Source organism: Podarcis erhardii, assembly GCF_964252035.2.
Source record: "Podarcis erhardii genome assembly, chromosome: 3".
Lineage (NCBI taxonomy): Eukaryota > Metazoa > Chordata > Lepidosauria > Squamata > Lacertidae > Podarcis > Podarcis erhardii.
The window spans coordinates 47447278-47474491 of record NC_138507.1 but is presented as its reverse complement, the minus strand read 5'-3'; the positions used below and the strand labels follow the sequence as shown (position 1 = coordinate 47474491).

The 27214-nt window shown below is 39.6% G+C and overlaps 2 protein-coding genes and 1 long non-coding RNA gene across 3 annotated transcripts in view; 2 read left to right on the top strand and 1 right to left on the bottom strand.

Annotated features, from left to right (window-relative positions):
- Positions 1–5413, top strand: part of USP45 (ubiquitin specific peptidase 45) — a 35691-nt gene extending 30278 nt beyond the window's left edge. The window contains exon 13 of the mRNA XM_081857093.1: positions 615–5413. Within this exon, the coding sequence (XP_081713219.1) occupies positions 615–745 (131 nt within the window). The 3' untranslated portion in view covers positions 746–5413. The remainder of the gene's footprint in view (positions 1–614) is intronic.
- The window catches only part of LOC309339476, a 464046-nt gene that overhangs the window by 151198 nt on the left and 285634 nt on the right, over positions 1–27214 (bottom strand). The gene's annotated exons all lie outside the window — the stretch shown is intronic.
- On the top strand, positions 8397–26651 carry PNISR (PNN interacting serine and arginine rich protein). The gene is made up of 12 exons (XM_081856489.1): positions 8397–8496; positions 14972–15078; positions 16392–16577; positions 17493–17719; positions 19410–19596; positions 20274–20464; positions 20564–20701; positions 21892–21991; positions 22655–22708; positions 23906–24076; positions 24913–26026; positions 26286–26651. Exons 2-12 carry the CDS (start codon positions 14991–14993, stop codon positions 26314–26316), a joined length of 2487 nt encoding a protein of 828 aa, XP_081712615.1. The 5' UTR covers positions 8397–8496; positions 14972–14990; the 3' UTR covers positions 26317–26651.

Below are 27214 nucleotides of genomic sequence, written 5' to 3'. Positions count from 1 at the left end.
TGTCATTTAACATTGTTCAGGACTCTGTGTAGTATCCAGGACTGCTGGATATCTGTGCTGTAGACTCAATGATTCTGAATTTACAAAGCAGCCCCATAAAATGGATATCTTCAGAAGCTAAGTTTTCTCTTTTTTAAAATATCAGTGTGTAGCCTGCACAGAAGCAGAAATGTATTTGTAACATGGACAAGTTTCTAGTGAAATCTCAAGAGGCTAGAAAGGAGGAGAAATCCACTGCTCATGTAGTGGGGTTTTGGTGCTCTGTGCACTTTTATTTCCATTTCTTCTCTGTCCCCGCGCCCCCAGTACTGGCCCTTGTCTCCCTGCCCAAGCACAGAGCAGTGGAAGTATCCAACAAAATAGCTTCAGTTTTCAAGGCCACCCTAGCTCACTCCAACATAGTTGGGAAAACACTGCCTTTCCTCATTTGTACTCTTTTGCTAAGACAATTTTCAAAGCTGGCAGTACTGAGAATATGAAAATAAAGTTTCAGTGAATTTTATACAATAGCAAACCTTCAAAATCCTCACAGTTACTGGCTTAGTCATATTGTATTCTCTTTTGCACTATGATGGTAATTAATAACTCTTTTTGTTTTGTTTTTTGCATTTCAGGTTTGAAAGACTCTGTAGGAGCCACTGCAGGACAGTGGGTATATGTCAGTGATACCCATGTACAAGCAGTTACAGAATCAAGAGTATTAAATTCACAAGCTTACTTGCTTTTCTATGAAAGAATACTGTAGCTGTAATCAAGACTGAAAGTCTAAGTTATTTTTGTGTTTTCTTAAATGCAGCAGTAATGTAAATATTGTGCTTTTATCTGTTCTCCAATACAAAATTTACCATGATTTCTTACTTTAAAAACAATGCCTTGTGTTCTGAGAAGCTGGTGCATGCACAAAGCACCTATCAAACAGCAGAGGATGCAGTTTTAGCACCCTGTGTTGCTGCTTTTGGAAGGGGCATGTTGAGCTGCCACCAGAGTGGAGGAACAGAAAATCACGTCATGTGTAAGTGGAAATAACTTCATGTTTCTCTGAATATAAGCCCACATGCTCATTATTTAAATCCCCAAAATGCATTTGAAACAATGTGCTTGGAAACTGAATACTGTAGTGAAATTTCAGTTTCGGATAAGCAAAATTTTAAAAAACATGAATTGAGAAATGAACCGGAGTTGTGCCAATTTTTTCTTAATACAGAGGTAGGGTTGCAGCTCACATAAGCAGTCTCTTTCTCTACCTTTCTCTTGCAAAAAGGGGAGGCAGAGGACTGTACAGCAGAGGATAGAGCAAAATTCTTCCACCTAATTTTGGTGATTTCCCCCCTCCCACTGAAAGCTAGTATAACACAACCCTCACTGTGCAGCCCTCTCCTTTGGAGAAGGCTTTTTCGGGGGAGTATAGAAGGGAGTGGGGAAGAGAGAGAGAGATTGCACAGGCTTTCTGTTTGTGCAACCATTAAGAGTTAGCCTGTGCCATTCACTAATCGTGTTCCTTTAAAACATTGCTGTAGTTTAAGTTGTAAGCTCAACAATTGAGTTCTACTCTGTTGTGTATGCTTTAGTTGAGATTTCTGAATTGCAGGGGGCTGGACTAGATGACCCTCGGGGTCCCTTCTAACTTTACAATTCTGTCAGTTCATATATTAAAAAAAAGGCATGTTGCACAGTTCTTCTAGAACTGATTCTCTTCTGAATGCATGTTGAGTTCTATATGCAGAAAGTTGAGTACATCAGGGAGTAGATTAGAACAGAACCATTAAAACAGAACCTTTCTACCTTATGTGCTCCCTTTTCACATTCAAGGAGTGCTTGACATGGGAGTGTATTCAGATATGCACCATGACTATAGTCACTATGCTACTTTTTCAGAACATTTGACTTTGCTTATAGATATAGTAACAACACACACAATGCAACAGGCTGTTTTTGACTATGTAACTTCTATTTCAAGCACAATTCAACATATAATATCTCACAAGTCCATTCGGTTCCTAAATTGGCATATTGGCAATAACCACAATATGGTATGCTTATCTTATGATTTTCCACGTACAGTGGTACCTCTGGATACGAACGGATCCATTCCGTAGCCCAGTTCACATCCTGAAGTAAACGTAAGACGCGTCTGCGCGGGTCGTGTTTCGCCGCTTCCGTGCGTGACGTCATTTTGAGCGTCTGCGTTATTTCCGGGTCGCTGCGGAGTGTGACCCAAAAATATTCATCCTGAAGCTACTTCAACCCGAGGTATGACTGTATCGCTGCTTTGGGGATTCTAACATTCCTTGTATGTAGATATCGGATCAGATGGAAAACTTGAAAGTATGGCACAACAAGGATTCCGGGATAATACCTTTTTTTGCCCAACCGGGCTTCGTCAGCTGTGCATGCTCTAAATTAAACAAACATCATGTAACATAATCCTTATACAAACTAAACAAATTTACATACCATATTCCTGTATGACGGAAACATGTAACAAAATAAATCCAATCACTGGCCAAAGTTCCTTTTTAAACAGAAAGGTAGTATAGATTCTAACTCTCCTGACCATCCATTGGACTTTAATTTCTCTTGATATGTTCTGTTTGCATGATGTGTTGGTCTATGGAATTACACTTTGTGAGATATTATATGTTGAATTGTGATTGAAATACAAGTTACATAGTCAAAAACAGGCCATTATGTTGTGTGTGTTGTTACCAGGATTGTACTTACATAGCCTAAGGTTTAGTAGTGTTTTGCATTTGCTTATAGATATCCAAATATACTTTCTAGTCGTACATTATGTTCTCTGCCATTTTTATCTGCAAAGCATCATATAGTCAAGCATGCTGATTTACTGCACACCCAACATTTTAGGGTGGTGACTGGATAACTTATAATTATATATTTTCTTAGTTTCTGTGATTTACACAATATATACACTACCGACTGTACTCAACTTTTTTTTCTATTAAATATGGGGGTGGGGGTATATTGCTGTCTCTTACAAAGGATCAGGGCTGCTGTTTATTACTGTCCTCAATAATATGGATTTATGCATATTATTTCTATTGTACAGAGGACAGTGGGACTAGCTCCGCATGTGAAATGCAGTTTTTTTTCTTATTATTTTTGACCTGTGCACCACATGATCTACTTTTAGGACTTGGAGAATTTTAAAGAAAAAATATAATCTCTTTGTGGATGCTCCTTTTCAGCTTCTGGACAATCCAAGTTTCTCCTGTGCACTGAACCCCTCATATTCTAGGATACTCTTTAAATTGTAGGCATTGGGTTCCAGCCAGTTATGTGTCTTAGCAGATGGTAAGGCTTCCATCAGTGGAATGGGGAGGAAAGTAGTTTGGTCAGGGCGGGGTGGGGTGGGGCTTCCAGAGCCTATTTAAGTGAAGTAAGGGGCTGCAAGAGGGAGGAGGAATCGTGGGAAATTGTTTCCCTCCCTTTCCAGTCACAGCAGCTTTGCTTACCAGCAGAGCAACACTGTTGGATATAACCCACTGCCTGCTAAAAACAAAAGAAAGAGTCAATTTAACAAGCTGTATAATGGGACAGCAGTGAGTGTGTCATGCACATACGTATCCATCTATCTCTGAGTAGTTTCTTGCAGAATACATCCAGAATGTCTCCATACCCACCTCACTAATTCCAGTTTTAATGATAATTTATTGATATTATGTTATAATCCCAGCACTGGAGAGAGAGTTGTTGTGACCTGTAGTAATCCATTATGATCCACATTTAATCTGATAATTTAAAGTAAATTAATCAGTTTCAGTGACTGATCATTTCCAGATTACGTATCTATCCCAACAAATCCATCACTCACCCATGCACATTTAGAACAGTGTAGCTTACTCAGATGTACCTTTTTATGCACAATCATATCCAGAATTTATTTTAAATACTGCATTCCAGCACTTTGGGGATAAGACATGAAGATTCAAGTGCATACAGGAATTTGTTATCTGTTTCAACAGGGGTTAAAACCTCTTACACTGAAAGGAAATGGTACTTATTCATTGGTGCGGGAGTTCTGAAGAATGCATACACAAGCTCTGGAATGTGATTTATGTTTTGGTTTCTACATGAAATAAAGACATTATATTTAAAAAATTCAGTGGCACCTTTCTAAAAAGCATCCTTTAAAATTCACACAATCCAAAGTTAAATTTTGTCAAATTAAAAGAGAGTTAACTACAATTTTTTAATGTTCACATTAAAATTAGTGGGCTTTAAATATGCTTCGCTTTGGCTGGCTCATGATAGCAAATGAACAGTGTATGGGTTCTGCTCATGCTACAAAAGCCTAATTAGCTATCTACTTCTGGAGCCATCATAGTTGAGTGGTTTTCTGTGATTTTTGAAAAAAGGATCTCTGCCCGAATCTCCCTTGCAATCTCCTTGTACTACCTCAGGTTTTCACCTCTTGTATTTATATTCAGCCCTAGAATTAGAATTCAGTATCCCAATCACAGACACGCTCCACCATCACTTATTCTCCCTCTCCCTCTTTGCTCCCCCCCCCCATGCGTTTCAACCTTTTCAGCCTTTTGAAATGGCTCCTGACCTTCGACTTCCTTTTCTCTATACTTGCATGCCCATGTTAGTGTGGTTGTGGTTCATACTGAAATCAGTCCTCTGACTGTAAAACACTTCCTCAGATAAGGAGGCATCATAGAAGGAAATCTGATACGACCACTACTGTAGTATGGTAACTGAGCAGTGCAAGTGGCACCATCTTCTGGCTAAATCTTGGAACTGCACACTGTAAAACCTGGATCTATTGGAATTTAGGCTACAAAGTTTCAGGCCAGTACTTCCCAAGGCAAGGGTGTTCGCTTAGCAACTCAAGAGTCGCTGTGAGTCTTATGTATAAGGCACAATGAGAACTTGATTTGCCTGTTGGGAACAGCAGTGTGTTGAAAAGAAGTCTAGAATTTCAAAATACTTAATTTCGAAATGAAATATTTTATATTTTTCCTCAATGGTTTACATATGATAGATTAAACCAGGGAACTTTGTGAGGCAGATGATACTTAGAATAAATTTAGAATGCACTATGAATAACAGATTTTCTATTCCTTAATATTTCAGTATACTAGTAAACTTGGATTATATTAAAATATTCAGGCCAATAATATATTGCAGAGGATACTTGTGTAATGATGAGCAAAGAGAAATGCAAGCATAATTTACTTTGTATGTGCAATAAATGAACCTATTACTGTATTTTTACATATTTTATGTATAAAATGTATAGAGAATGTTAAACAGGAATATGTATTTAATTGAATGGAGGCAAAATATGAAAATGTCTGCTAAATATATACCATTGGGATACAAAAACACTTGTTTATTTTTGGTTGTCAAAATAAAACATAAAAGTCAGCACACAAGTTGAGAAAAATGTTCAGTTTACATTTATTTGAAGGGGTAAGATAAATTATTAACTGAAATCCGGTGTCATATTCTGGTTTCTAAATTATTCTTTCTCCAAGCTTACTTTATTCAGTATGTGGGTTCATTAAAGTCACCCCACTTTAGGATGGGAAAGGACTTATTTTGAACCCACAGCTTACCCAGAATCTATCGTTCCCTTACTTCTCTGAGGTGTGTTTTATATTTAAGATGTTGGAAAATAATAGTGGGAAATTTCCAGAAATGAATGTCAGATGTTAAACAGATTATTGTGTTTGATTTCACTAAGTCGGGCGGGGGATCATGCCTTCCCTAACTTGCCAAATGATTCTTTTACTATTGAGCTCATGGGATGGATGTGACTGTCAGCCTTGTTTGATGTGTCCCCAGCATCATCTCCCTTATGTTTGCTTTGGTTAAGTGCTGTCACTGTGAGGAGTCAGAGAAGAGACACAGGCAGGCAATCTGGCACATGCACCTCTTGAGATCCAGCTGCAGATGGTTAGAGCTATGTTATGTCTTTTTGAATGATGCTGTGCTCTGCAGTTTGCCCCTTACTACTTGCCTGTTCTGCGAGTTGTAAAGTTTCCAATAATCAGGTGGAAACAAATGGAATGTGAGGTAGATTGGATCAGGGTCCTTTCCTACCCATAAGCTCAGGGGTCGATCCAAGTCCCTGGCCAACAACGGCAGGGCTTAATGGAGCAGCACAGCTTCTGCTCATACCAGACAGGGTGGAAGGTAGGATAGATACTCTCTTGCTGCACCAGCTCCACCCTAGGGATGCTGCTGGCAGTGGCTTCAGCTGGCCTATTGCTACAGCTTCCCTCGTGACAGAGCTGGGCAGGACTAAGCAGAGGGACACACCCACATCATGCAAATCCCTTCCAACACAGAATGTGAAAATACATTAACATAATTTGAATACAGCATGAGTTTATGCATATTTGCTCAGAATCAGTATAGCATAGCATAGTACAGTGGTACCTCGGGTTACAAGCGCTTCAGGTTACAGACTCCACTAACCCAGAAATGGTACCTCGGGTTAAGAACTTTGCTTCAGGATGAGAACAGAAATTGTGCTCCGGTGGTGCAGCGGCAGCGGGAGGCCCCATTAGTTAAAGAAGTGCTTCAGGTTAAGAACAGACCTCCAGAACGAATTAAGTTCTTAACCAGAGGTACCACTGTAGTCAAGAGTGTCAAATTAGGATCTGGGAAACCAGGCTTCAACTCACCACTCAACAGCCTTTCTTGCGCCAGGCACATCTCTTAACCTAACCTTCCTTGCAGGGTTGGAGAAAGGATGAAATGTGGACCTTGGGCTAATTTAAGGAGCAGTGGGATATAAATTAATGATTAAAAGTATTGTGTTTAATAAATCTATCTCAGAGAAGAACGCCCAAGATTGCAGCTCTAGGGTTCTGTGGGTTTTATCTAGACAAGTAGGCTGTGGCTGCAGCGCACCCACAAATTCTGAGCATATTTATTTGGACAGAAAGCTGTGATGACCTGTATACTTACTAAGAAGTAGGTTGCACTCAAATTCAGCGGACTAACTGCAAAGCAAACTTGCATGGAAACGAGCAGCACGTCACATTTACTGCTACGGATTTTTATTTCTAAATAAATTGATGCTTTTGAATTATGGTGCTGGAGGAGACTCTTGAGAGTCCCATGGACTGCAAGAAGATCAAACCTATCCATTCTGAAGGAAATCTGCCCTGAGTGCTCACTGGAAGGACAGATCCTGAAGCTGATGCTCCAATACTTTGGCCACCTCATGAGAAGAGAAGACTCCCTGGAAAAGACCCTGATGTTGGGAAAAATGGAGGGCACAAGGCAGTGGCGTAGCGTGGGTTGTCAGCACCCGGGGCAAGGCAAGTAATTTGCGCCCCCTAACCCGTGGATTTGCGCCCCCTAACCCGTGGATTTGCGCCGCCTAACCCTAATCCCCAGATGTTGCGCCCGGTGCGGCCGGCCCCCCCTGCACCCCCCACGCTACGCCACTGGCACAAGGAGAAGGGGACGACAGAGGACGAGATGGCTGGACAGTGTTCTCGAAGCTACTAACATGAGTCTGACCAAACTGCGAGAGGCAGTGGAAGACAGAAGTGCCTGGCGTGCTCTGGTCCATGGGGTCACGAAGAGTCGGACACGACTAAACGACTAAACAACAACAAAAATTTTTTATAATTGCAGTTTAGGGCGGCGTTAGATGTAAGTGCTTGCAACCTTACGCTCACTCACCTAGGAATAATACCATTCAGTGTAGAATTTATTTCTGGGTAAACATGCACAGGAGCGTGGGGCATGTCTTAATTTTGCAAGGACCATCCACTGGGCTCATCCTTATTCGCAGCAGTCTCGAAGTGTGAAACGGTCTTACTAATCCTCCGTTCTGCACGCGCAGCTCCACTGGCTTTCTTGCCAGCAACCCAGGAACACACCTTAGAGCCACCAGGCACGCGCCACTGCCCTGCATGCACACGAAAGCTCATACCTAGAACTAACTCAGTTGGTCTTTAAGGTGCTACTGGAAGGAATTTTTTTATTTTGTTTTGACCATGGCAGACCAACACGGCTACCTATCTGTAACTTCCCAAGCCTCGCCTCGAGGCGGAAATGCCAAGAGCGGAAGAAAGGGCGTTGCGCCCTTGCTAAAAATGGCGCCGGCAGAATAAACTTTATCCGAACCCTAAAAGGTGTGTGTCGGTGGCGGGGAAGAGCAGACTGAAACTAAAACCAGCAGACATGAAAGGACTCTTTCCTCTTCCTAGCATATATTTCGGAGGACCCGTATTGTCTTGTCAGTAGTGGGGTTTTTTTAGCCCCTGAATGACAAACCCCCCCCCGCCCACTTCTCGTCAAGGGAGTCTCAGGCGCCGCGTCTGCCCTTATCAAAGATGGCGGTCGGACCGCTTTCTCCAGCGGGTTCCAGTGACGTGAGTTTCTGTTCCGGGTGAGTACTAGCGGGCGCCATTTTGTGTGGTTCGGGGAAAAAGCCTACCGGAGAGACGGAGGCAGCCCAAGAGCTGCTAGTGCCGCCGGTCGGCGGGGAAGGAGCGGGAGGGGGTGAGTAACGGCCCACAGGGCGGCTGCCGTTGAAAAGACGCTCGACGCCGCCGGAGGACTGGGGCGCCTTTCCCTTCGCCGTCAGGGGGCGCGCCAGGGCTCGGCGCTGTTGTCCCAGCAGCCGGGGCGGTTGAGAAGGTGGGGGCGGGGAGGGGTCTGCCCTCTGGGCCCATGTGGAGAAGCGTGGAGGGATTCGCCCTTCTCGATTCCCCCACAGTGGTTGACTCGCAGCGGGCGCTTATTTACTGCACGTAACCCTTTTTCTCGAGGTTCTCTTTCCCCCACCCCTCACGTACCCCCACCCCCTTTTGCGCATGCGCCGTTGTCCTAGCTGTGGTACTGAACGGGCGGGTTGAGATTAAAACCCGTTACGAATCCATAATGCGCATGCGCCGGTGCGCTCCCGGTTGATCGGAATGAAATATATGGGGTTTGACGTTTGGGGCGGGTGGTGATTTTGCTGCTCGTGGTGCCTGGAGGGAAGGGATGGAGTCAGTCACGCCCATTGGCTCGATAGGCGTTTTTATGATATAGGGTTACTGGCTGATAGTTGCCCTAATGGGGATAGATGCTTTTTAAGCTAAGTGGGTTTTCCCCTCGTGTAAAGCAATTCATACTTCGCTACATAATCGTCTGGCCCAAAAATGTTTGTCAAATTCTTGCAGTTATTCATTTGAACTGTCATAATGTTTTTCAACAGTACCCTGCACATGTTTACATGGCAGTAAGCATTGTTCAGTTTAGTGAGGCCTAGCCGCAAGCATTGAGGCTCAGGAAGGCAGCTCTAACCTCACGGATCTTGCACAGATCGGCAGAGGGGGAGCCCCCTTGGTGTTTCCTTAGCCCCCAGATGCTCAAAGAGGAGCGGTGGCAGAACATATTTTCTGTGGCAACCCTGAAGTTGTGTTATCTTCTCATTATTCTGGCATCCTCATTATACAGGCAAATGCTGAAAACACACCTATTTACTCTGGATTTTGATACATGAGATTTTTTAACTGATTGTTTTCAGGATGTTTTGGCTTTTTGTTTTTAAGTTGTGTATCTTACTTGCCTGCCTGGGTCCCTTGGGGAGTAAGCGTGGGATATAAACACAATAAATAATCAGTGCCAGGATGGGAGACAGTCTGAGAACTTTCTGTATAATGATTTGGGTTCCATGATGGAAGAAAGTTGAACTATAAATGAAATAAATAAAAGATTATCATGGTTAGGATTACCGGTAATTTGCAGCCTTTTACATTTTTGCTATGAAAGCATGTGTGCTAACTGAAACACTCTACTTCATTTTGCTTCACAGCAGTAAAATCTGTGATTGTGTACACAAAAAATTGGGGTGGGAACTAAGCTTTTATATACAGATTATTTCAGCAGTTCAAGTGGTTTTACATGCACTATCTAAGTAATCCTAATAAAGATTCTGTAATGTAGGAGAGTATTCTGACATTGTAGATGGGAAGAGGAGGAAAGAGAGAGTAGCAATTTTGCTGAAAGCTACCAGCTGAGTTAATGGCTTTGAGATTTTAAACAGGGAATTTACAGTTGACAGTTCTTAGTCCCCACTGTATACCAACTCTGGATGGCCTGAGTGTAAATATTTCATGGAAAAGAAGCTTCAGTATGCATGGAACCAGTTACATTATTGATGGAAATGCATGTAGAATGCAGTGTTCAGGAATATGTACAAAAGGACTTATCTTGTCCATGCTAACATATAGTGTTCAAATCATACAGCTATTTTGATAACTTAATTCTAACGTAGTCTGCTCAGAAGTAGGTCTTATTGTATTCAATAAGACTTCTAAATAAGTGGGGTTATGGTGGGAAACTAAGGTACTAAAACATACTTATCAACTTCATACACTTCTCAACATACACTGAAAACTGAAATACTCTGATAGTCAGAAATTCACTGTTGGGTAATCTATGTTGATAACATCCAGATGTCTCTCTGTACCAGCCATTGTCTAAATAATTATTTTTGTTTTAAGTCCCACCTCTTTCGAAAGGTTTGGGATGAATAATAGCAGCTCAAGAAAATAAAGTAAAAGCAGACTATCTAGTTAAAATATTTAGAAATTAAAATTACCACATGGGTGTCAAAACTTTGGCTGTCAAAACTCCAGACAGGAAGGCTTTGCTGCACTTCTGGAAATCATTGAAGCTTGAACTTCAGTGAATAACTTCACACACCTAATGCGTGAAACATCTGCACCCAAGTTTACTTTTCAGCAAACTCATACATCAGCCTTGGCCACATTTTTGCCAATTGCAGTTTACGTACTTTGGGAGCTGACATAGTTATACTGTGATGGGTGTTCTGGGAATGCTCTAATGGCTTCTCAGCAACATTTTGCTTGTTGGAATTTTCACTGTGCTTAATAGAGGACAAAATAGACATATACAAGGCATATGATATTAGTTAAAGAAATATAAATATAAAATATAAAGGACCAGTTTGGCTTTAAAAGTAAAATATATCTGTTAAATGCCTGAAATCGAGGAAGGTATCTTGTTGCATATGATCCTGTGTAGTCAAACTGGTGTCTGAGAATTAGGGGAAATAGTGTTTTCCATTAAATAGATTTTAGTTCAGGTCAAATCTGTTCTACGGTTTTCCAGGATAGTTTATAAAAGATTAAAATTAAAAACATTAAAAAGCCATAGTATAAACAAACAGCATAAAAGCAAACACCAAAGCATAAAAGTAATGTAGATAGGATTAAAAGGCTTGAACAGAAAATAGGTATTTGCTTACTCATGAAATTACATGGCATTTTCAGGCAATGCTCCCTGGGTACAGCATTCTACAACTGGAGGGCTATGCACTCCAATTGTAAAAAAAATAAGTAGGCTGTTTTCTTTAGCCACCCTCTGCACCTCAGATGATGGGGGCACCTATTGAAGATCTTAGTGAAACATACCGTATGTAGCATGGTACTAGTAACAAACAGGAAATTGCAGCCTCTTCTATATAGAGTACATATGTTAGATTGTGTTGGAGTCATGTATGTTTAGTATGTACTGGTTATCTGTTTACTGAAATTACACACATATTCCCATCTGCTGAGAGTAGGTAGCCAGCTTCGGGATGCAAGTTCAAAGGCAGAAAGAATAATTTTGAAACTTTTATTAATAGAAGTAAAGCATTTGAGATCAAAAAGGTATCAATTGCATCATTTTAGAATACTGAAAAATAAGGCATGTACGAATGGTTGAAGATCTAGAACAGATGTGGAGAACCTTTGGGCCTCCAGATGTTACTGAACTAGAACTCCCATCAACACTGCAAGCATGACCAATGGCTAAGGATGATGGAAGTAGTAGTTCAGCAACATCTGCAGGGTGAAAGCTTCCCTATACCTACTACAGAAGAAGAAAATGATTCATATTTTGGGAATATTTATAGATGAAACCTTACTGTCTGGCTCATGCTAAAATAGTTTAGCAGTGGAGGACCAATGTTGGCTGCTCCTCACCTACACATAAACAGTCTCTAGTGTGAACTTGGCTCTCTGCATATGCCCATTTGACTTGTGAGCTCCCCCTGCTTTTTGAAGGGAAAAAAATCACATTAATATGTCTCCATTCAAACTTAAGCAGATGAGCCAGTTACACATGGAGGAGAGGGTGGTCTTGTGCCACTCGTTCATCATTATTCTGTTGCAGTGCCATCTCAGCTGAATGTATGAGAATTGGGGCGGCATGCAAGATAGAGTGTTGCTTTTCAGTGGTTCTGTACTGACACTTTCCACCTGGAAATTATATACTGTTCAACAAGAAGAGGAGGCAAATAGAGGAGAAGGCAAGAATCAAAAGGCAACTTTTTCATTTAAGTTTGGAATGCTCTGATACAAAATTATTAGGAAGTACATTCCATTAGTTCATGGGGTCACGAAGAGTCGGACACGAATAAACAACAATATTCCATTAAATATAATGGTTTTTCTTAATATATGTAAGATATTGGTCTCTAATGGATTAAAACATAATAAAAACTAGGCAGTAGCAATCTGCTATTGCTCTGCGTGCTCTGGTCCATGGGGTCACGAAGAGTCAGACACGACTAAACGAATAAACAACAACAACAAAGCCAGCGGAATGAGTTCCAGTATTTCAAATTTCACATCATTTGGAATTCAACAATACTTATGAAGGAGAGACCTATTTTATAGTTCTGTGAGGCATTTTATGTGTAAATATATAATGGCATAACTTTTCTTGTGTACTAGATGATCGTAGGATTGTTTGTTGTCACTTCTGTTTGTTCAAAAAGTTTAAAAATCCCAGAAACTATAGGTCATGTCTTAATTTATATGAATGGTTTGAACATTAGCATATTTCTAGATTCTAAATCCAAGTGCATCAGAAGGAATTGGGGTTCCTCCTTGTAAAATTCAAGCCTGGAATATTGTATCTTAGCTGCACCAGAAGAGCAAGGCATTCAGAAACAAGGCAAAAGATGGCATGGATAGGTCATGAAGGGACAATATGTCTAGATCTAGTAAAGTATTTCCTATTCAGTCAAGTGGAAACAAATTCAGTCTTAATAATGCATGTAGATTAGTACCCTAATACTCTAGCGCAGGGGTAGGCAAAGTGGTGCCCTCCAGACATTGTTGAACTTCGGCTCCTATCAGCCCCAACCATTATAGCCAATGGTCGGGTTGATGGGAGTTAAAGTCTGACAACAACTGGAGGGCACCACATTGACTACTCCTGCTATAGGGCTTCTGTGAAACACTGAAGGGAAAACCAAGTGGTTGGATTTGAAGATGGCTTCCTACTGTTTATGGAAAGATTGTCTTCCATCTCACACCGGAATGTTGTGCAAAGAAAGTAAAAGTAAATTCACCTGCTTGCACAAGAGCTTCTGCAGCCTCTTAGTGGATGCATCTGAACTGCTATAGTATAAACCAAGGGTGGGATTCAATGTATGAATGAGTCTCATCAGTGAAAGCCCCGTGCAAGGACTTCTGCTTGTGCAACAGGGCTCCCTCTCTCTACTGTGTGCCCCCCAAAATTGGCTGAGGGGTGTTAGAGGGGAGCATTCCATCTGGCAAGACAAATCACATTACTGTATGGTGTTGAATTCCTCCCCATGCCTGTTATTATATATTTGAATTTTTGTGGAAGCTGTTTTTCAAATCTCTTGTTCATGGTTCTTAGTATCCAGTATATAATAATTTCAAAGATGTATATCAAGCACCTTCCATGCTGGATATATTCCCAGAGCAGCTTAGAAAATAATACAATTTATTTCAATACTGTAATGTAACACCTAAATACAATAATAATAAAATAAAAAAAATCAGTGGAGTTTAATAAATATGTTGGAAGATTGGAAGGGTGTGTGTGAAATATTTGGTGCCAAAATGACATCAAAGTGAATGCCAGGTGAGCCTCCCTGGGGAGAACATTCCACAGGCAAGTTGGCATGTGAACAGTGAACAGGCGATTCTCTTTTTGTACTTGGTAGCCACATGCCTTACACATGCCTTACAGCATTGAAGCACATGGGAAAGAGCCTCAGATGCTGACCTTAGTGATTAAGCAGACTGGTAATGAGAAAAAGTGGTCCAGCATGTTTGCTTGGGAGAATAGAAATATGCATTTCCTTCAGTAGTTTCCACTGCTTAGGGTAGCGTTCATAGAATTGTAAGGAAGGAAGTTATACTTTCCCATGTTATGAGTTTGTCTGTGTTTGTGTAATATTTACAACAAAATAATAATTTCATTTTTGAAATTGTAATAATCTTGTTACAAATATTTGTTGAATCCTACTTAGTAGGAATGTTTCAGTAGTATCCAGAAGTATTTCTAAGGAACATGTCTCTTAAGCATATCAATAACTTTCTGGTCTATGCCCCACCCCACCCCGCCCAGTAGCAGTTTTATTTAAGCAAATGATAATACATTATAGTCTGAATAATTAATTAGCTTTTGTTGCCACTTCAAAGTCATAGTGTGCTTTGAGAACACTTGTGTTATCACCTGTCTAGTCACAGAGACTAAATTAATCTTTCTTGACAGGAGTTCTTTGGAAGGCACTTCTGGGCCAATGCCTGTGATTTGGCAACTCTTCTAGACATCTTTTCACAATATATTTATTTCCCAAAAGTGTTTATTGTTGTTTCACTCTCCTTCACAATTTTGTTAGGAATTCATGTAACATCTAAATTGACCAATTTTCTGAAAGTGTAAAGTTCTGGAAGTGTTTACTTGTTTCTCAACTGATGATAGTCCTGCAATATAAAATGGCAATTCTGTTATTTGCAATTGTCTGGCATATAAGTGTTTCTGGATGCTACCAGGAATTGGAACAAAATGGAAATGCTACTTGATCTGTTTGAGATAATGTTTGGGTAGTTAATTTTATTTTAAAATATAATTTGTGACTTTTGAAAGAGTTAAATGACTCTAAACACATGAAGCTTCAACTCGAACATTAACTGTTATTTTTGATTAAATGTAGAATATATAAAGAACTAAAGATGTGGGATCAAAGCGGACAGCCTTGGCAACAGTGGCCTTTGAATCAGCAGCAATGGATGCAGTCATTTCAGCACCAGCAAGATCCAAGTAAGTGAATAGCTGGAAAAGTGCTTTCAAGATAAAAGCTAGCACAGCAATTAGCATTTTAGGAATTTGACGAGGACTTGATCTTTCACCTGCTACAGAATTAATCAAGCTAATCTGTTCCATAGTGTAGCATGCAACTAACATGTCCCACCAGTGCAAGGATTCTTATTAGCACAACAAAACTTTCTCCCTCTATTTTCCACTGCGTGCACCCCACAGCCTCCCCAAATCAACAGAAAATTGAGGGAACCCCTGTAATAAATTGGGGAGGCAAGGGAAGGCGAGAGGATGGGAATCCCATTGCACAAGTGGAAAACCTTGTACATGTAACACTAGGTTGAATACAACTATTAGTATTTTATTTGCTATCTTTTGATTTCTTGTATGTTGGTTGGTTGGTTGACAATTTGTTATAGTGTTTTAAAACTATTATGGTCAGCACCAGCACCCCTCAATTAGATCAGAATGCACTAACTAAAGACCCGGGCTCTACTAGAATAGTTACAATGAATCCTACTTGGGTAACATGGGCACACAAAAATAATATCGCAACTTTCAGCCTTGAAAATGATAGTAAATTTAGGTTGTCTGGCTGAAAAGTATCCCCCCCCAAAAAAAAGTAGCTTCTGGGAGATGGGAGAAAGAAGATAGGCTGCAATTTAAAATGGTCGCATACCACATCCATTTAAATCCATCGGCAGTTTTCCCCTTGACTTCAGTGTGATGCTTATTTGAACCTTTTAGGCTGCAAGCCTTCAAGTAGACTGCTTAAATCTTTAAATCCCATTAAAATTGGTGTGTGTTCAGGATTGCAGGGGTGCAGCCCATTCCTACATATTCAGGAATAAGTTTCATTAAATCCATTGAAGCTTAAGTATGCATGCTAAATATGTATGTGCATTATAGCAACTGGAGTATTAGTACTAGTACAGGTTTCATTCTCTGAATACAGCTGACAGTCTGTTTATTAGATATTTTTGAAATGGCGCATTGGAAGAAACTGTGATAGGACAATGAACTGTATTGGTAGTTTTAAGGTGCAGTCTTAAGAAGGAAGTCCCACTGTTCACTGGGGCTCATTTCTATGTGTGTGTGTATATAGGATTACAGCCTAAATCTAATTATTATTTGCCTTATTTGAAACAGAAAATAGATTAATGCATATAAATTATGTGAAGGACACTTTTAAAAGGAAGCTTTTAATATACTTCCTATGACATGTGAATAAGGTGCTGTTCTGATGGGCTTGACAAATATGTCTTCCTAATTCTGCCATGGAAATCTGTACGTTGAAAATCTAATTTTATTTCTAGGCCAAATTGACTGGGCAGCATTAGCTCAAGCATGGATTGCTCAGCGAGAAGCTTCGGGGCAGCAGAGTGTAGTGGAACAGCAAGGGATGATGCCAAATGGCCAGGAGATGACAGGCATGGAGCCTGGTCCAAACAACCATGGCAACTTTCAGGGTGATCCAAACTTCAACAGAATGTGGCAGCCAGGTTTGTTTTTTAATAATTTCCTCTTTGCTTTTGGATTCTAACACTGATATGCTCTATCTTTCTAAGCCTGGAGCATCCTTGGAAAAGGCAAGTTGACTGCAAGATCCAAACCTCATTGGCTTTGAATCATTTTCTCTGTTAATGCACAGAATATAAATTAGAGTGTATAGTTCTGCCCTTTGTAGTGCTCTGTGATACGCACCTAGATGCTGCCTTAATCAGCCAGCTGTAGTCAGATTCAGGTTCTGGTCAGATAGCAATCTATAGATCAAAATGTTTTCTATTCCCTCACAGACATTTCATACGCAGCCTTACATACCAGTAAGTTTGGTGCCTTTTCAGCAGTTGCTGCTGTTCTTCCTCTATGCTTCAAATGGGCCAACTTTATTTGTTAAAATGGTACAAATGTACTTATGGTACATTGCTTAATGTACATGAAGGATTTTTCAGTTTCACAAACTCTTCAATGTATTTCAAATTAGGCTGGTTAAAGGATACAGTATGGAAATGTATAGTTGAAAGTCGTCCCCGTCCCCCGTCCCCAGTTCTGTCTGTATGCCTAGTACAGCTATATGCTAACGGAAATGGTAAGCTACTTGGATAAACTAGCCAAGAACAGTGTTCTTCCTCACTGGCTTGTTTCATGATCCTTTTTCAAGTGCACAACTAGCTCTCAGTACGTTATGGATGATGAAACACAAGATCATCCTGATTTTGGTTGATTTCATGGTATATTCAGCCAGCAAACAAAAATCAAGAAGGAATATCAGTGATAGTCTGGACACAAACAATGAATGATAGCTTTATTAAGGTATATATTTGTGTGTATTTTACATTAAAGGTTTTATTTTGAAAGTCTCAAGAGAAGTAATGGAAAAAATGAGTTGTTAACATTTTGATTTTAAATCCAAACAGACTGGAGCATGCCCCACCAACCCCCTCATCCACCTCCAGAGCAGCCATGGATTCCTCCAGCACCAGGCCCAATGGATATTGTTCCTCCATCAGAAGACAGCAACAGTCAGGACAGTGGGGAATTTGCCCCTGACAACAGGCATATATTTAGTCAGAATAATCACAACTTTGGGGGACCACCACCTGATAACTTTGCAATGGGCCCAGTGAACCAGTTTGACTATCAGGTGAAACATTTCTTGCTTAAATATTGTAAGCATGCAGAGCCCATTCCACGGAGTTGTGCCTCTAGCGCTGATTTTCAACAGAATCCACAAGTTTTATTGTTTGCTCAGATACAGTTTGTCATCTGCAAACCACCTGCATTGTGAACACCTCTTTATAATTTGGTTGTTAAAACACCTCGTTTTCCAATGCAATAAGTTTTGTGTAAAAGAAAAAAATATGAAAGAAAACAAAATGCTTAAATACATGAACAAGTGTATTCTGAGAAGGAACTGCCTGTTTAGAAAGATAGCCTAGATGATTTAGTATTTATTTTCCACCTCTCACCAGTTTGATTTGATTCATAAAGGTGAATTATGCCCACAATATCAGTTTCCAAAATGAATTCTGCGTTCCTGCACACAACTAAGCTTCTCTGAAATACAGTAATTTAGAAATGTAGAACTGGCCAAAATTATAGCCATTTACTCTGGTTCTGTTATTTTTCCTGGGCAAGAGTCCCAGTATGTGCAAGGAACAGCTCTACCTGAAAAAGCATCTCCATTCATTTTACTGGAAGTGTATATTTCTTTAGGTGTGTGGATTGAAGTGAACAGTGTGGACCGCTGTGCACATTTATGCTTTTGAGTCTGTGTGGGCTTTCTGGATTAGGCTTTTCAGAGGAAGTGCCAAGTTCCATTAATTTCAGTGGCACTTAAACATGCCTACACTTTTCTGAATTGCCATTATAAACAGTATGTCGATGTTATACAGTGTTATAAAGTATGATATATGGCAGTCAAATATGAAGTTGTAAATGATTTTTTAAAGTAAACATCAGTGGAGAATGACTCTTTCAGTGCTCTTTCTTTTCCCTTTTTCACTTCTGTGTCAAATCCCCACATGCTTATTAGATGTAGATATTACAAGTTTTTTCCCCTGGCCTTTTTTAACTGAAAAAAATGCTGCAGACTTTAATGTAATTGTTAGATTGGTCAGCTGAAGCTCTACACACAAATAAAAATGTACACATCGAATTTTTGGGACTGAGATTGACGCAGACATTGCTATGCGGATTGTTCTCACACATATCACATTTATATAGTTTCCCTAGGCAGCTTACAAAAATATTAAAGTATGACATATAACAATTAAAATGAAATTAAACAGTAAGAGGCAGCCAAAAAACCCACACCATTCCTTAGAACAGAGATAGCATAAACTAATTTACAACTCTCATAACCAGGGGGCAAGTATGATTTAAAAAGAAACTTAGATGTTATGTTCCTTTGCTTTATATCCCAAACTAGCAACTGGCTTACTGCAGCTACAGTGGCTTTCCTTTGAACTATAAATCAAGCTGATAATTGTAGTTGAAATTAATATAATTAATATATCTACTTAAATCTTCTCTTCCAACACCCATCCAATAAGGAAGGGACTTGGAACTTTTCCAGTTTATTTATATTGTGTTACAGTAATGCAAAATTCCTATTTCTGAATTCTGAAATTAGAAGGACTAGTCAATTTTCTTTTCTGAAACTGTCAATTTCACAGTTTAGAGAATATAGGCTGTCCCTTAAAATATTAAAAGGGTTTCTATTCAACTTTAGTAAGGTTCTTTCTACTGTGCATTTTTGTACAGACCAAATATTAAAGTTAGGAAATGTGTAGCATTGATCTGAAAGAAAATGAGCTTCGTTACTCTTTCAGCATGGGGCTAATTTTGGTCCACCTCAAGGTGGGTTTCATCCACCTTACTGGCAGCCTGGACCACCAGGCCCTCCAGGTCCTCCAGCACCTCCTGCACCACCTCAGAATCGAAGGGAGAGGCCAGCATTCAGAGATCGCCAGCGTTCACCTATCACATTACCTGCAAAACAGGAGACTCCTCAAATCGGTATGTCCTCATCATATTAATTTTAATAACTGTAGTGCCTTGGGCTGAACCAGCTCCTGTTATCAGTACAGTACTATCACAGCTTGAGTGAGCTGATCTTGGAGCCCCAATAGGAGAGAAAATGCTGAGAAAATGCATGGCCAGGAGATTTCCCTTGCACCTTCCTATGCTGTGGATTTCAAATGGTGGTGTGAGCTCCTGTTGCTCTGTCCCAGCTCCTGCCTACCTAGCAGTTCAAAAGCATGCCAGTGCAAGTGGATAAATAGATACCGCTGTGGCGGGAAGGTAAAAGGCGTTTCCGTGCACTCTGGTTTCCGTCACGGTGTTCTGTTGCACCAGAAGCAGTTTAGTCATGCTGGCCACATGACCCAGAAAGCTGTCTGTGGACAAACGCCAGCTTCCTTGGCCTGAAAGTGAGATGAGCACTGCAACCCCATAGTCGCCTTTCACTGGACTTAACTGTCCAGAGGTCCTTTACCTTAGCCACATCCCAACTCCTATTTATGTGTTTGCCACCACAATGTCTAGCTTAGCCTAGGAAGAGAATTAGAAAGCTACAGTGGCTTTCTCTCCGTGAAACATCCTAAAAACCTCAAACACATCCATTATCTTATGAGCTTAAAAAGAAAATGAATGGGTTCCTTTTTAAGAAACTACTTTTCTGTATGAATATTTAGATGCTGTTAAACGACGAACTCTGCCTGCATGGATTCGTGAGGGCCTAGAGAAGATGGAACGAGAAAAGCAAAAGAAGCTAGAGAAAGAGAGAATGGAGCAGCAGCGTTCTCAGTTGTCTAAGAAAGAAAAAAAGGAAAATGCTCACACAGGAGAAGAAGATGGACCACGGTTACCTCAGAAAAGTAAATTTGTAAGTGAAAAAGTTTATTGCACTGACAGAACAGTTGTAATAATGCTGCATTGAATTCTAACCTGTATTTTAACCTATTTCATAACCCTTTTCTTATAGGATAGTGATGAAGAAGATGAAGATCTTGATAACGTAGAAGCTACAAGTAGTGGAAAAGTCAGTAGAAGTCCCTCTCCAGCTCCTCAAGAGGAGCAAAGCGAACCAGAAATGACAGAGGAAGAAAAGGAGTATCAGATGGTATGGATGAGTTTGCGACCAGTTCATTGGCCATGCCTGTATGTGCTTGCTTATTAGTAGGGCTGCCATTCTATTTAAAGAAATCATAGTTGGTTTATCAAATAATGCTGATTTAATTAATTTTTGTTAAAATTCATTTGACTAAAATAATAGTTTGCAGAAAACTCTGTTTTTAGATAGTGTACATGTATTTTGCAGCAAGTGCAATTTTAGAGAGGCATTCTCTCCTTTACATAATTGAAGGGGGTGCCTCTTTAAAGATGGTGTCTGTCACCTGTTGTTTATGCTTACTGAAAAACATTTTTTTAAAAAATTAAGCAAGGATTCCTTTTTGAGTTGAATAAAAATAACTTTAATTAACCTGTTCTTAATTAGTTAAAATGTGCACTCTTAGTTATTAGGAAAAGCTGTTCCCCTTGGGCTAAGCTAGAGAAAGCTATCAAGCCTGCTAGCAAGCAAGTTCTCTGTGCCTCCACTAGTGCTTCCACTAGTAGCTATTAAGGCAAGAACAAAATGGTTGTATGCACAGCCTAATATGATGACAGTCAACTCCAACTTTAAAGCCACACAACCAGCATTGTCATTTAACTACACATATGACCGGCTTGAGAAAGGACATAGAACCAAATTTGGGCAAAAAAGTGGACATATATGACCTTTTGTAAAGTTATCGCCTAGCGCGACACTGGATGTCACTGATATGGTGCTGATATAAGATGCATGGCAAGGGGAGAGAATGGCTAGAGTCAAGTTAGGTACACATAACATACCCAAAGGTTTATAAATGCTTGAGCAAACTTTAGATAATTCAAGCTCTTGATTTATCGGATCAACAGATTCCTATAAGGATCTTGATTCTCTTACTCAGAAAAGATGTATGTGAAATGTGATTGTAGCGCTCTTCTCTCCCAAACTCTGTTTCCATCTGCTTTCATTACTTGACTACACATTACTGAATGCAAAGGTGAACTGCTGTGCATACTGAACAAATAGGTACATTTTAAAGTACGTTGCTTGTGGTTGAACATGTAAGAAGTTGCATAGTGTGAGCCCAATGCTTTCTTCAGTAGTTCCAAGAAATCATGGGTAAAGGAACCATTATGCTTCCTAACCTGAATAACCGAATAGAATTGCAAGGGTTTGCTGAGAATTGTGTTTGAACTGGGGATTTTATATTTATAATTGTTTAGATGTTGCTGACAAAAATGCTGCTGACAGAAATTCTCCTAGATGTCACAAATGAAGAAATATATTACGTGGCTAAAGATGCCCATCGTAAAGCAATAAAAGGTATGCTTAGGCTTTCTAGTACTTTAATTAAATATCCTTTTGCATGTCCTAGAACATTTAAATCCATAGTATCTGTACCTAAAAGCAGTCTGTATGTTAAGGAAGAAAAGTTGCAAAAATTCAGTTGTAATAATCATATACTATTGTCCTGTGCAGTGTATTGTTCTGTGCAGTGTATTGTGAGTTAACTTCAGTTATTCTATTTCTTTCCTATAGAATGTCATTTATTTATTTTAAATGTTTACATATTTTAGATAATTCTAGTTCAAATTTAGCTGAGTAAAACTTAAGGCATACTTGAATTATGAATGAATTTGCTTTCACTGTTAGCCAGCTATTTTCTTTTTACGAAAATAGGCAGCTTTATTCCATGTAGTTGTGAGTAAATAATTATATACAGTTCTGTCTGCAGATGAAATTTATTAACTTGGAAATGTATAACTATAAGAAACTGATCTATCCACTATTAATTCACAGTTTAAATTTCTAAACATTCGTGGCCAGAAAATAACTGGGTTTTCAATGGATTACGTTTTTAATGTTTTTTCTCTCCTCCACAAAACAGCAATAGTAGTAGATTTAACAATACCATAGACTCTCATGCCTATGAAATCGTGGCTATTTGTGTTAACATGTTGTTCCTGTTGTTGATGTGATACAAAGCTCCTGCAAAACAGCTGGCACAGTCCAGTGCATTGGCTTCCCTTACTGGACTTGGTAAGTATGTTCCCAGTTTTGAGAGGGACTTAATGGGGAGATTGCTCTGGCTTGCATTTCTAAATATGTATTGAAACTGCCCAACATGCAATAGGCAAGCATCTGATAACTTTTGTGTTTCTTAGAAAGGGCTTATCTTGCAAATAAACCTATTAAAATACGCGAAATTGTACAGTGGTGTTATTTCCATTGTAAACATAATGTAAGCCTGTCCTGTAAATGAAATGTTTTGCACCAGATAGCTACTACAGTATCTAAATAAAGTGAATTTGGAGGAATTTTTCTCCTGTTTTTAATTCAGCTATTAGTGTGTGCTTTGATAAAAGAAACCAATAAAAATCTACAGTTTTGTCCTGCCAGCAATCCACACAACAAATGTATGTTTTGAGTTCTCATAGCCAGCAGTTAGTGTAATATTGGGATATGCTGGATATGAAATTAAGAATTACATTCTGAGATGTAATAGTTTTTAAAAAAATGTTTGAAATCTCAGTGTAACATTATACAATTTTAGTAACTTGTTATATTAAATATTTTTACTACTAGTAAAAAAATCTTTCACGTTAGCTTAAATGTATTAGTCAACTAATACTGAAGAGAACATAAAAAGAAAGTAAGAATGCTTCTGTATCAGATGTTCAGTATTACTTTCTGCTAGTCTTGTTAGTTTTTCCAGATCTATCTTTTGGGGGAAGAGAAGTCCATTCCTATTCCATACCTGTACCTCTTTAATGTACAGTCTTTTCTGAACAGTAGAAAATTGATTGGCATTTGGGACTTTTTAAAGCCCTGGATATTGAAGCTGGCTGAAATCATTGCAAAGATGTCTTCAGGGACAGGTCTTAGGCACTGCACTCCTGTGTATATGCTCTTGCTGATGTACACTAAGCATTTGGTACTGGCTCTGTAAAGAGCTTTTTTACCCATATACTTAACGGGAAAGTATGTAACCATAGCGATTGCTTGCTGGAAAACATGGCAAGCTATTCCGGAAGAAGTAAAACCAGATACTGAACAGCAGGTCAAATGTGTGGGCCTTGAACATCCAGTCAACCACCTTTGGCACTTCCTCCAGAATAAGTGGCTTCTTCAGTGAAGAAGTGAAAGATGGGCAATATACTCTCCTCTTTGCCCTGCAGAAATATTAAGAACCAGGATTAATCTTCCCTCGTGATAGACTAGGCTTTATGCACGCAGGTGGACTGGGTGGTTATGGATCAGGAGACAGTGACGATGAGAGGAGCGACAGAGGCTCTGAGTCATCCGATACTGATGACGAGGAACTGCGACACAGAATCAGGCAAAAACAAGAAGCATTTTGGAGAAAGGAGAGAGAACAGCAGCTATTGCTAGAGAAACAGCTGGAAGGTAGGATGTGTGTTTGGTTCAGAATTGACAACAGCAGCAGTGGTTTCCAACCTCTCAGACTTATGTACCTGCTTGCACCCTAACTTGCAACCTGGGAGCCAAGCGCAGAATAATGCACCATGTACACAAGCCTGAGCTAGAGTACATTACAGGTAACTGAGGAATTTGGGGTTTTCTCTGTGCTTTGATACTAGTTCACAACTCCAGATAGTTTTATCTTTAGGTGACCTCACCTCTGTCAATAACACAGATAGTAAAATTTCATAAGCAGAGGCCTTGGCCATTGTAATTCCTAAGATCTGTTAAGAGTTGGATACACAAGGACTGGCTCACATCCAGAATGTAACAAGTAAAGAATCTGCTAGAATCTTTGGATAGAATAGATTTAGAGGCAGAATTAGCTATAGCATGAAAAAATCCTTGGGGAAAGGCACACGCTTTCCAGTACAGAGATTCCAGGAACACACATATTACAAAGATTCCTCTGAATTCATTGAGACTGCCAGTTTACAGTTGCCCATGGCAACAGAGATATTTCATAGATATTTATTGTGATTATTGTTTAGGTTCTATTTATATACTTGCTTCAAAACCCTATTAAAAAGGGAATTGTTGATGATTAACAACCCAATCTAATTCATGTTCACTTGTAAATAAGCTCCATTGACTTTCAAATAGCTACAGAAAAGAAGTAATATAAAAGAAGTAATGTTATATTATGCTGCCTTGTTGATTCACTGGCCATTAGTGGACGATAGGGAGAGATTTCTTGTATCTCTGCCATCTCGCTTGGCGTGATTTTTGTATTTGTTTCTTTTATGCACTTACTTTTGCAGAAGAAAAGCTCCAGAATGAGAAAATTGCTAAAGAGATGAGTGAACTCACCAGTAAAGAGCAAAACAGCAGTTCACCACCAGAGGATGCAAAAGAAGAGGTGGAGGCGGATGTGTTCAGTGAAAAGAAAAAATCTCCAAAGCAAATGACACCAGATGCTGAACCCAAAAAAGAGGTTAAAGAAAAAGAGAGAATAGGGAGGAGTAGGTCAAAAAGTTCAAGCAGTGGTAGTTCGAGTGCCAACAGCAGAAGTAGTAGCAGTAGTAGCAGCAGCACAGCCTCTAGTTCATCCTATAGCAGTAGCTCTGGCAGCAGTCGCAGCTCTTCACATTCTTCTTCCCCTAAAAGGAAAAAGAGGCGTAGCCACAGTAGATCACCTTCACATAAGGTTAGGCGCAGCAGAAGCAGGAGCTATTCTCACAGAAACAGGAGAGAGAGGAGCAGGAGTAGGGGCAAGGTAAGAGAAAGGCGGAGATCTAGTAGACATAGGAGTGCAGACAGGGGGGAGAGGAGGCGAAATCGTAGTCCTTCCCATGACCGAAACTGGGAGAGGCGTAGAAGTGATAGTCACTCAAGGGATAGACTTGCTAGCCTTTCCACACGTAGTGGGAGTCGAGATAGGCGTAAAAGTGAGGACCAGCGTAGAAGTGAAAGTGGAAACAGGCACAAACACAGCCACGATAGTAAAGTTCAGGAGAGGAAAAAGGAACGCAGCAGGAGCCTAGAAAAAGACAAGAAAAAGAACAGAGAGAGGGAGAGAGACCAGGAGAAGCGCAAAGAGAAACAGAGAAAAGAAGAAAAAGACAGTAAAGCTGGCAATCATGATGAGAGATTAAAGAGGAAAAGAGATAGTGAAAGAACGGTCTCTCGTAGCGATCCAGTTTCCTCAAAAACATTAAGGCATGATTCTAGGCAGGAAAGCAAGAAAAGTTCTACCAAAGAGAGCAAAAAGCACTCAGGTTCGGAATCTAGCACAAGGAGCAGTTCTGAGTCACCAGGCAGCAGCAAAGAAAAGAAGTCTAAGAAAGCAAAGCATAGTCGGTCGCGGTCCGTGGAGAAATCTCAAAGGTCTGGTAAGAAGGCAAGCCGCAAACACAAGTCTAAATCACGATCAAGGTAGTATTCTTTTAAGTATCTTGTTTGATTTATGTATTTATTTCTGTTTTTGTTCATCATCATGCCTGCAACTATATATTTTACAAGTTAAGCTAACTTCTTTAGATTATTCTTGGTGGGGTGGGGGTGGCGGCGGATGGGAACGACTTTGATAGCATTGATTTCCAACTAAGAAAATTTAAGTTTTTAAGCCTAACGTGCGTGTTTTTTGATAGTTCTTTTCCTCTTTAATTTCCCTCCCTTTCTCTTTATTTTTCAGATCAATGACTCCTCCACGTCGTAAACGCTGAGGAATGATATGGCACTAGTCATACGATTTAAAAATTCCATGAGTTTTTAAGGGCTTGTCTCATTATAGAGGCTCATTATAGAGGCTACAGTTGTGGCTGTGTAGGTGAAAGCTGAACCCTCCTTTTTAAAAAAATAATCTGTAAATAGCTGTATTTTTGGGAAACGCTGCTCGGAGTTAAGTACTTGCTAGGATTTCTTTGTATTTACATTTTTCCTTAGTAGTGCTTACTAAGACTATGAAATATGCCATTCTCTTTCAGCTGTAATGTTCTTAAAATTGCTATTGAATGTACTGTGATGTCAATAAAGTTCTTTAGTTCATTTTTTGTTTAAATTCTTGTATTTTAATTTATTTTAAATTACTTTTTTTTTTTTTTTTACAATACACTTTTGTAAAATACTGAACAGTTTGTCAGTTTTAAATTTTCTCAGTGTTTTAAGTTTCCTCCTTGAATAATTCAAGGTCGGTCAGTCCCTGGGCAAAAGAATTGTTAAAATGAACTGTAGGGTTTTGTTTTTAAAAAAACATTTATTGAATTATCATCCTACTGTCTGTGACTAAAATGTGCATAATTCTTATTGTACAACATACCAATAGTAGCCAAGCACAAATAATAGCGAAGTGCAAGTAAACAACATGTATGATGTGAGTTTGTAACTTTGAAACTCTATTCCTCAATATCCTACTTCTGTGTTAAAAAGCACACTCTATAATGGTTCATATGGTTAGAGAAGCTAGAATCTATTTTGGATTCATTTGTTTTATTACTCTATAACTTCTGCATTAGAAACCATTAAATAACTCTGTGATACAGAAGGTTAATAAAAATAACTAGGTCTGGTCTTGCAACTTATTACTAGAAATATGGTTTCACTTTCAAAAACAAGACAGTTTTT

Excerpts from the sequence above, each read along its gene's own strand:
- PNISR (XM_081856489.1), top strand. The coding sequence starts at position 14,991 with ATGTGGGATCAAAGCGGACAGCCTTGGCAACAGTGGCCTTTGAATCAG. Across the intron at positions 15,079-16,391 it reads TCAGCACCAGCAAGATCCAA|GCCAAATTGACTGGGCAGCA; the intron begins GTAAGTGAATAG and ends TTTTATTTCTAG. Across the intron at positions 19,597-20,273 it reads ACAGGAGACTCCTCAAATCG|ATGCTGTTAAACGACGAACT; the intron begins GTATGTCCTCAT and ends ATGAATATTTAG.